General features: G+C 48.8%; 1 protein-coding gene across 5 annotated transcripts in view; it reads right to left on the bottom strand.

The window, feature by feature from the left end:
• PSD2 (pleckstrin and Sec7 domain containing 2) overlaps positions 1 to 10,923 on the bottom strand; it is a 64,065-nt gene that overhangs the window by 15,869 nt on the left and 37,273 nt on the right. For 4 of the 5 annotated variants that reach the window (XM_019662102.1, XM_019662131.1, XM_019662138.1 and 1 more), the window contains 3 exons: positions 8,569 to 8,649; positions 5,162 to 5,274; positions 4,401 to 4,461 (listed from right to left, as the gene is read on the bottom strand). In XM_019662102.1, the coding sequence (XP_019517647.1) occupies positions 4,401 to 4,461; positions 5,162 to 5,274; positions 8,569 to 8,649 (255 nt within the window). The remainder of the gene's footprint in view (positions 1 to 4,400; positions 4,462 to 5,161; positions 5,275 to 8,568; positions 8,650 to 10,923) is intronic. The other variant, XM_019662121.1, reaches the window with a different exon arrangement.

Here is a 10,923-nt window from a genome sequence, read left to right as displayed (position 1 = left end):
CGTGAGAGGTCATCCAGTAGCCGGCGACTGATCTGCCTCACCCAGGAAGAGCACAATGATGGTGCCAACTTGGGCCAGTGAAGCAACGTCCTACACAACTAGACTGAAGAACAAAACGACAGCAACTTGTCTGTTCCCCTTCCCCGATTCCCCAATGCTGTTCCCCTCCCCCAATTCTCCAATAAAATATTTTTTTAAAAAAAGACAAACCACCCAATTAAAAAATGGACAAAAGACTTGAATAGACATTTGTCCAAAGAAGATATATAAGTGGTAAACAACACATGAAAAGATGCTCAATATCACTAATCATTAGGGAAATGCAGATCAAAACCACAATGAGATACCTACCACCTCACTACCATTAGGATAACTACAATAAAAAAACAGAAAATAACAAGCATTGGTGAGGATGTAGAGAAATTGGAACCCTTCTGCATTGCTGGTGGGGATGTAAATTAGTGCAATCTCTATGGAAAATAGTATGGCTGTCTCTCAAAAAGTTAAAAATAACATTACCATATGACCCAGCATATACCCTTTCTAAGTATATACACAAAAGAATTGAAAGCAGGGTCTTGATAAAATATTTGCACATTAATGTTCATAACAGCATTATTCACAGTAGCCAAAAGGTAGAAACAATCCAAGTATCCACCAGCAGGTGAACATATAAACAAAATGTGGTATTTGCATGTAATGAAATATTACTCAGCCTTAAAAAATAAGGAAATTCTAACACATGCTACAACATTAATAAACCTTGAGGACATTATGCTAAGTAACACAAGCCAGGCACAAAAACACAATATGAGGTACCTAGAGTAGTCAAATTCATAGAGACAGAAATTAGAGTGGTTGCCAAAGTCTGGGAGGAAAGGGGAAATGGGGACTTACTGTTTAATGGGTATAGAATTTTAGTATGGGAAAGTGAAAAGGTCCTGGAGATTGTTTGCACAACAATGTGAATAGCCTTACCATTACTGTACTATGTATACACTTAAAGGTGGCTAAGATGGTAACTTAATGGTAAATTTTATGTTATGCATATTTTACATTTTTTAAAATAAATTTTAAAAATAAAAAAATGGGCAAAGAATTTGAATAGACAGTTCTGCAAAGATGTATATATGGTAAGTAAGCACATGAAAAGATACTGCACATCATCAGTCATTAGGGAAATGTAAATCAAAACCAAAACCTACCCACTGAGATAGCTATTATATAATTTTTAAAAAAAAAGAAGTGTTGACAAGGATATGGTGAAATTGGAACCCTCATAAGTTGCTGGTGGGAATTTAAAATGGTTCAGCCACTATGGAAAACAGTTTCACAGTTCCTCAAAAACATAGAATTACCATATAACTCAGCTAGTATACTCCTAGGCATTGAAAACAGGTATTCAAACAAAACTTGTACACAAATGTTCACACTAACATTATTTACAATAGCCAAAAGGTAGACACAACCCAAATGTCCATCAACAGATGAATGGATAAATAAATGCAGTATATCCATTCAATGGAATATTATTCAGCCATAAAAAAGAATGAAACTCTGACACAAGTTGTAACACGGATGAACCTTGAAAACATTATGCTACGTCAAAAAACGCTGCATACTATATGATTCCATTTGCATGAAATATCCAAAATAGGCAAATCCATAGAAACAGGAAGCAGATTAGTAGTTGCCAAGTGCTGGAGGGAAGAGAGAATGAGAAGTGACAGCTAATGAGCACAGGGTTTCCTTTTGGGATGATGAAAAAGTTCTGGAACTAGAGAGTAGTGATAGTTTCACACCATGTGAATGTACTTAATTCCCCTGAATTGCACACTTTAAAATGGTTAAAATGGTAAGTTTTATGTTATGTGTATTTTACCACAATAAAAAAAACCACTAATGAGATAGAAGATTTTTACAACACAATCAAAAGACTTAACATCAATATATATAGGACATTACAACCAACAACTGCAGAATACACTTTCTTTTCAAGTCCACATGAAACATCTACTAAAATCGATCTCTCTCTCTGGACAAAAAAAGCAAGACGCAACAAATTGCAAAGAAGTGAAATCATACCAGGTAAGTTATCTGATTGAAAATATTTTAACAACAACCAGGCAAAAAGACACGTACCCAGGAAAGAAAAAAGAAAAAGGCAAGTACCTGGATCATTCCAAAGCCGAAGAAAGGTGGATGAGTTGAGATCTCCAAGTTCCCAGCTCCTCCTTAAACCCACCACCCCCATTTGGGTCAACAGGGCCTCCCAGACTGCCCTTGACCCTCGGACCCATTCCCACAGCCTCTGTATCCCAGCAGAAAAGAGTTATGGCCACCCTGGCCACAGACCCATCCCGAGGCCTGGGATGTTTGAGGAGCGACAGAGTGAGGGGAGGAGGCGAGGGGAAAGCACAAAGCGGGGGACGCTGCTTCCATGGGGGTCCTTTGGAGAACACACGCTAACTGCAGCAACCAGGCCCTGGGCTAAGGGCTTTACTAGCACTGTCTCCTTAAGCCTCACGGGGACTTTACAATGGGGGAAACTGAGGCTTAATGAGATAAGTAGCTGGCCCCAGGCTACACAGCTATCAGTGTGGAGAAACACCGAGGATCCCTACCGGCAACCCTTGCTCTTGACCATTGAGCAATACTGCCTCCAGAGAGAAAGACAGGATCCTCAATGTCTCGTGTCCTCTAATACGGACAATCCTGCCCACCCACCTGTGATCAATGAAGATGTCGATGTTTCTCTTCAGCTGGGGGCATTAATGTGGGGCCACGGGCAGCCAAGCTCGGGGGTATTCTTGGCCTGGGGTTTCACTGAATAGCTGCTGCGGCCCTCTGAGCAGCTCTTTGCCATGGGGAGGGGCATCCAGTGCTTGGCACAGCAGTGGCTAGGTCCTGAGACTGCCCTCAGGCCCGGCCAAGGGTGGGGATGGCGAGACGGGGGGTATTTAATGCTCCTTTTAAGGTGCGCTAGCAGTACCTGCTTTCCATAAACAGAGTGAGCTGGTCTTAGGGGAACATTAGCCATTAATGGGCATTAGCTCTGGTGACATTCCCACAGAATAAATACATCTTCCCAACCATCCATACTCAGGCCATGGGCCCAGGTGGATATAACCGAAGTTGTCACATGACAATTCTTCCTGCCAAGGTCACCGAGGCTCTCACTCTTCCCAGGCCATGTGCTGCAGTGTCCCCACACCCACCAGACTGCCATCAGCCTGTGGTCTTCACAATCTTGACCCTTCAGGGATCTGCAGGCTGGGCCTTTGGGCTCCCCATCATTTAAATAGTAATACTAACAATGAATATTATTGCTATTCTTACATAATAATATTATTCATAATAAAATCCTTACGAGGTGCCAGACCCTGACACGTGGTGATGTGTATATTACCTATCAGTCTTCCCCAAGGCCCTCTCAGGGAAATCACTACTCCCACCTCATAAATGCAGAACCTGAGACCCAAAGAAGGACAGTGTCCTGCCCAGGGTCACAGAGCTACCACATGGCGGCAAGAATAGGGTCTGAAGTCGGGTCTGTCTCAACTTCTTTCTTTCTTCTACCCAATATGCCCTAGACTTTCCAGGTTAACTCTGGAACCAGACATGCTGGCCTGTTGTCCCCATGAGTCACTAAAATATCCCCAACCCAACAGGTGTGTCTGACCACCCCTCAGTGAACAATGATGGGGCAGTGATTGGTGGGGCCAGACGCAGTGATGGGGGACATGGACGGGGAACATGGAGATGGAGGTCTAGGCTCACAGGGCATGCACACCAGCTACACTTACCACCTGAGGGAGGGCAAGAGAGCCCAAAGAGGGGGTCCCCGGAGCAGACAGAGGGAAAAGAAGGAGTTATTGAATCAGAGCAGCGTTGAGACAGCCCAGGGCCTGGACCAGACACAGCCTCATAGCCCACCCAGGGAACCCACCTCTCATTTCACTGTTTGCCTGGTGGGGAACAGGGTGACAAGAATGCCTCTTGAGGGAAACTGTCATTCGACTGGTAGGGGCTGCCTGGGCCACGGCACTTTAATGGGGCCACATTTGGGCTTGGGGGACAAGGAGTGGGAAGAGCACATGATCTTTTAGCAATGTCTGTCCTGGACACGGCTAGGGGTGTGCATGTTATCTGGCACATCCCAAACTCCCATGTACCTCAGCTGTTCTCACTGCCCTCCTTGGATGGGGGCCCAGGCAGGTCTCAGGTAGATAATCTAGGGCAGGGCCAAGTCTAGACTCGAAGTTGCCCAGCTGCTAGGTCTGCTATAAGAAACATGGCCACTAAGCAGGAGCTTTCAGGAAGGGGTTGGAAAAGGGCTGGCCCCTGGACAACATGGGTGGATCAGTGAGGGGATACGCCCCCTCCCTCCCCGCCAACTCACATGTCCATGCAGGTCCGTGTTGAGCAGCATCAGGGCACAGGTGAGCGTGTGGATCCCATCTAAATCATAGATGGTGGCACCCTCAGTGCAAGGACCCACTCATTTTACCCTCAGCCACACAGAGCCAGCCTGGAGGCCTTGGAGACAGGAAGAGGTCAGCCACCTGCCAAACCTGCCCAGGGTCTGCGTGATGTTTCCTGCCCCACCCCAGCTGCAGCACTGGAGTCACTTGTCTGCCCCGGGTCATAGCCAATCTCTCCCTCAGAGAATACCTGACCACCCTGGGCCTGCACTAGCTCCTGCCTCCTGTGGCCAAACTCACCTTGAACCTCAGACTCGGGAATGGCTGTGAGTCCCAGGCCATAGTCTGTGTCTCCTCTAATAACCAGCCTAATCCCCCAGTCCCTGAGACTCAGCTCCATCCATAGGGCAAGCCCTGTCCCTAAGAAGGCCCTGACCCCAAACCTCACACCAGGATTCCCATACCAAGAATCGGCATTGTGACAGAGGACCAGGGAGAATGAAGACCCAAAGGACTGAGTCTTTAGGATGGAGGACTTTCAGGCATGGGGAATAACAATGGGCAAGACATTTGGGAGGTCACCTGCCCAGCAGGCAGGGCCCATTCCACGTGCCATAGTTTATTCATTCAATGTTTACTGAATAGGACAGGAGTGGCAGGTGGACCAGGGGCAGGAGGAAGCCAAGGTCTGGCTGGGAGGGGCTAGGTGGGTCAGGCAGTGGGGCAGGTGGCCATACCTTCCGAGGTGCTGTCATCAGGGTTGCACTGGCAATACCGGCGAGAGAAGTGAGTAAGAACCCGCTCACGCTCCTGCGTCTCCCCCATCAGTGGGAAGGCCTTCAGGAAGGTTCTGGAGAACAATGTAAAGATGTTGAGGGCCTCCCAGAGCCCCTGAGTGAGTCTGGGTCCTCACCTAGAGTAGGATTCCCCTGCACCCCCAACACACACATGCCTGCCCGAAAGGGTCAATACTCTAGTGCCCAGCATCTGAGCCCAGGGAGGCCCCCTGACCCCCAGGATGGCTTCTGGAGTATTGAGGCCAGGGGGCCTGGCAGGCTTTAGAGCTTCATCCTCATCACCCTCTGGGGCCCTTTTGGAAGTAGGCAGAGGACAGACTATGAAGAACAAAGACAGGGAGCACCTCAGCGCTAGCATCAGCTCTTCTTCAGGGTAAATGCCCACTCCTCGCTCCCTCTGTATGCCTGGGGCCCAGGCTATGCTCAGCTGCCCCTCAGACTGCTCTGCCTCCGTCTTTCCTACTCCTCACTCTACGTAGCCCAGCTGAGCCCAGGCTCAACCATGGCCTCCCTCACTCTTCTCCCACCCCAAGTCTAAGCTATCACCAAGTTGTTCTTCTCCCCTGATCTCAACCCCTCCTCCTCCTCTGCCCTCATCATGTGCCCAGGACACCTGCAACAGCCTCCAGATGTGCACGCCCTGCACCGCCCAACACATCCTCCCTGCGGACACTCAGCGGTCTTTCTAAACTCACAAGCAGTCAAGATTCACCCCTGCTTAAAACACATCACTGGCTCCCCAGAGCCCTCAGAAGAACGTCCAAGCTCCTCACATCCTAGCCTTCCTGACTGCCCCATCTTCCTCCTGTCCCTCCAACCTCATATCCACGTGTTGCCTCCCCAACCATCTTCACATCCTGGACAGGACAAGAGCCTCTGAGCAGGCTGGGCTCCACCTGAAAGGCCCTTACCCCCTCTGCTGGGCAGCTCTGAATCCCCCTCAAGACCCAATTCAAAGGTCACCAGTTCTAAGGAGCCCTGGCAGCTGATCCCAAAACCAGAGGTGCTGGAAGATGGGGCCGGGTCTCTCACCTGGGGGAAATTGCAAGCTGAGACAGCTTGGGCCTCTATCTGCCCTGGGTTCATGAAGTTAGTTTGTTCCTAATTTTGCAACAGTTCATTTGGTTTCTGTAATGCCCCCTTTGCTTTATCTTCTCTCATGCTGCTTCTAAGACCCTGGGAGCTGGGAGCCCCATCTTGGCCAGCCCTTACCCTCTGAGGCTTCCCAAAGCATCCAAAACTGCTGGCCACCCTCTAGTTCATCCCAATCAATCAACTGCTGCACAAAAACACTCTGCCATCTAGTTTTCCTCCTCTCCCTGACTCTCCTGCTCCCTATTCTCTTCCCCACAGCAAGCTCCCAGTTCTGGTCCCTCCCTCTTCTCAAACTCCACCAGGACTTTTTAAAACCCATCCCCCATCCCAGCCTTAGCCTGTCCTACAGACGAGCCATCCATCCCACCTCCTACTCCCCATCCCAAACACCTCATCCCTGGAGGTCTTCACCAAGCCCCAACCCAGCACAGCCGCCACTGCACTTGTCCTCGCCCACCTGACCCTCTTCAGAAGCCTGCACACATCTGAATCAAAGGCCACCAGCATCCTGCTGTCAGCACTGCCTCCCAAATATGCTTTACACCCAGCACCTGCTGTGGCTCCCCAATGCCTGTGCAGCGGAGCCTCAATCGATTGGGCTGACACACAAGGTCCACCAGCCCAGCACCCATACCTCTGATCATGAGCTGACCCAACTAACTCCTTCCCCAACCAATCCTCCTCATTCCAATGCAATGCAAACTTCAGCCTCAGCTCAGGCTAGAGCAGCTTGCAACAGACCAACATGTCCACTGAGAACAATGAGAAAAGTCAGACAGAATACATCTCTCTTAGGCTAACAGAAAACTGCTGATGCAACAAAGACCAAAAGGGCTCAGATTCGGGAGAGGGGAGGTGGGCTGGTCTGCAGCTGCTTATTCCCTGGGGCACTGAAGATTTTGGGCACAGGCAGGAGGCAGAACATTTGATGCCTTCACAGAGCTGAAGAGACAAACCCAGAGACTTGAGGGGCTGTAAGCATATAGCCAGCTTTCCTTTGAGAGATTTGCCAAATTCTGAAGATGTGAAGGATAGGACATAAAAAGCTAAGCAGAAACCTCTGAGAAACAGAAGGATTTGGGTTTTGGACAGTCTTGCTTCATTGAAGAGACAAAATTAGGATTCAGGACCCACCAAAGGAAGAGGCCCCCATGAACACACCAAGCTCCCATGGAAAGCCTAGTGGGCTTTCGCCATGGAATGGGGTGAACCCTGAACCTCTCCTCAGCTCAGCCCTGTTGGGATTAGGACGATGCTCCCTTTCCCACTCTAACTGCCTAACGAAAGACAAGGCAGACCCTCTCTGGAGGCACAGATAATGATCTAGAGCTATTATAATTGTATACAGTATGTACAGCATCTAATTAAACAGTTACTAAGCCTACAGACAGACAGGATATATGATGGAAAACCAAGAGGGGAAACGAGATAATAGAAACAAATACAGATAATGCAAACATTGGGGTGAGCAGACAAGGACTTTGAAACAACCATGACTAATATGTCAAGAAAACAGAGGGGGAAATGGAGAAAACAAGTGAAAAATGGGGGATTCCCCAGAGAATTAGATCTACCAAAAAAATTTTTTTTGATAAAATGAAAATTCTAGAACTGAAAGATATAATAGAAAGTAAAAAAACTCAATAAATGGGTTTAAGGCCATATTAGACACAGGAAAAGGGTAAGTGAACTGGAAGCAGGTCGATAGAAAATATCCCAACTGAAGCAGAGAAAAAAGAATGGAAAATACTTTTTTTTTAAGTATAAGAGACATGTGGGACCCAGCAAGAAGGTCTAATATGCATGGACCACGCAGCCCTTAGCTCAGAGGCTGCTATCTCTCTCCCGAGGGCTCTGGCCTGGGGTCTCCCTGCTGGCCCAGCCACCATGCCTGCTAGACACTGGGCTGCATCCTCCCATTCATTTCTCATCCTCTGCTCCCTGGGCCCCGCGGGCCCTGAGGGTTATTTCTTGGGTCCAAACTGCAGTGGGACCTGAGATCAAATCTTCTCCCATGCTGACTGTGGGGAAGTCAGGGGTGGGGAGAGTCAAATGCATTCCCACTTCCAGATCCTCAGCACCCACCGTATAGCTGGCATCCACTGAGTCGCTGGATGGCTGCTGCTCTGATGGCCCCTTCCCCACAGCCTCCCCCGAGGGGTCAAGACACTGGCCCAAGGTTGCACAGAAAGTTAATGATAGAACTGGCATGAGAATCCAGGCGTGCAGCACCACTTTCCAGTACCACTGACCTGAGCGCTCTGTCCAGAGTCAGGCCTGAGAAGTCAAAGAAGCTGAGGTACTCCCCGGCCACCAGCCTGCTGAACTCGTTGCTGCCAGGAGAGCATGGGGTGTCCATGAGAAGCAGGGCATTACAAACAATTGGAGGTACATGGGCAGTGGGCCCCCAGGTACCCTGACCCACCCACCTGCCCACCCCTAGGCTGCCTCTCCCTGCTGGCCAATTAGGTTCTGACAGTTCAACTTTAGACAGGGGGTCAGGAAGGCTTCCAAGAGGAGGTGACATCTCAGGCAACGTCTACAGGAAGTAAGAATCTGCCAGGTGAAGGGAGTAGGGGGTGAAATGATTCAGAGTGTCCCCAATAAAGGAAACTGCACAACATATCCAAGAAGCTACAGCAGGGCCTTGTGGCCAGAGCCGGAGAGCAGGAACAGGGGCAGGAAGAGATGAGGCAGGGACAGGGCCTCAGGGCCAAGCAAGGGAAGGCTCCAGCCTCAATTCTTAGCATTGACGCAGGGAGGCAAATGAGTGAGATGGTCAGGTCTGTATTGGGAACACTTTACCTGCTGAGTAGAGACCCACCGGGGACTGCAGTAGCTGCCCAGGAGAAAGGTGGAAGGGGTGGGGAGGAGAGAGATTTCAGAGGCAGAATCCACTAGATATGGGGGTGGAACAGTCGTGGGGCATGACAGAGTAGATGGCCCCGGGAGGAGATGTCCAGAGCTCAGGACAACAGATGGGGCTAGATGTACCCATGTGAGAGTCATTGGCCCATAGCTGGTAAATCACAGCACGGTGTGAAGTGGAGATGAGCCCGTGTGAGAGGAGGATGCACAGACAGGCCTGCAGACCCAGCATGGAGATCTGAGGAAGCCCCTCTCAGGGTAGACTGAGGACAGGGAGCCTGTGAAGGAGACAGAAATAGCAACCAGAGAAGCAGGGGTGTGGAGCCTGGAGGCCAAGAAAGAGAGTGTTCCAAGAAGAATGGAGTGATAAATTCTTGCCGAAAGAGAGAACAAATCTCCACCTGAACCTAATGAAGCCCAAGCGCTCCATTTACAGGAGACCTGAGAAATAAAGGAACATGTGAAATAACACCAGAGGATACCAGATCCAAAATGTGGAAAATTTTTCCAGACAAATGGTTCTGTTTCTTCAACAAATATGTGGCATTAAAAAAAAGAGGGGGACTATCCAACTGTTGTTGACTAAAAGAAGACTTAAGATACATATTGGCCAAATGTAATGTGTGGACCTTGTTTGCATCCTGACTTGAACAAACATTTCCGAGACAATCAGAAAAAATTAAACATAGACTGAATATAGAGATAATTAAGGAGTTTTTGTTAATTTTCTTATAAATTATAATGAATTAGGATTATGTTAAAAAAAATCCTTGCCAGAGACCATACCAAAGTATTTATGGTCAAATGACGGAGTGCCTAAAATAGGCCTTAAAATACTTTAGTAAATGGGGGGAGGGCCTGTGGGGGGAGTAGAGGAAATAAGAAGAAGAAAACGTTGATAACTCTGAAGCTGAGTAAAAAGTACAAGGAGGTTTAATATAGTTTTTCTCCCTTTCTGTATGTTTGAAAATTTCATAATTAAAAGCTTAATTAAAGAAAAAGAAAGGAGTGGCCAGTGTGTCAAACCTGTTGAAGGTGAGGTCTGGCAGTGGCCACCAGATTCAAGACAGGCTGCTACTGACCCTGGCAGGAGGGGCTTCTGAGGGGACAGGGTGGGGGAGAAGCCAGCCCAGAGGGCTTGAATGTGGAGAAGGGGAGGGGACAGAGGCCACCCAGGGCAGAAAATCCGAGGATTTTGGCTGTGAAGAGGCTGGGGGAGGAAGACTAGTTGAGGAAGGATTGTTGTTCTCAGATGGAAAAGACTTAAGCACAATTAAATGCTTATGAGGAAACTCTTGCAGAGGAAGGGGTTGAAAAGATGGGATCAACCATAATGAAGGCTTCTGAAGGGTATCATTAGGTTGGGGGCGGGGAGTGGGTTCACAGCCCAGCAAAGAGTGGGGGGCTTGTAGTTGTGATTTCTGAGCTGGAGCTGGAAGGACAAGAACAGGAGTGCTGTGGATGCTGTGGATCGGGGAGGAGGGAGGAGGAAGACAGAGAGAGGGATCCCGAAACAAAGCCAACCACAGCGCCTTCCTGTGGCCTAAGCCCCCAGCTGGCTCACACTTAGGAGTCCAGGGCCTGAACTGTCCTGGTTAGCCTGTGAGCTAGGCCTGCCTCTGCACATCTCAGAGCCTTAATGTGGGTGTTGGGAAGCACTCTGGAGGAAGGGTAAAGGCAGGTGGACATGCTGATGGTCAGACATGCTCAGGATGTGCCAGCCAATTTCCTCAGCCTCA

Source organism: Hipposideros armiger, unplaced genomic scaffold (genome assembly GCF_001890085.2).
Source record: "Hipposideros armiger isolate ML-2016 unplaced genomic scaffold, ASM189008v1 scaffold_11, whole genome shotgun sequence".
Classification (NCBI taxonomy): domain Eukaryota; kingdom Metazoa; phylum Chordata; class Mammalia; order Chiroptera; family Hipposideridae; genus Hipposideros; species Hipposideros armiger.
Note: the sequence above shows the minus strand (reverse complement) of the source record. Positions and strands in the feature narration are given on the sequence as shown.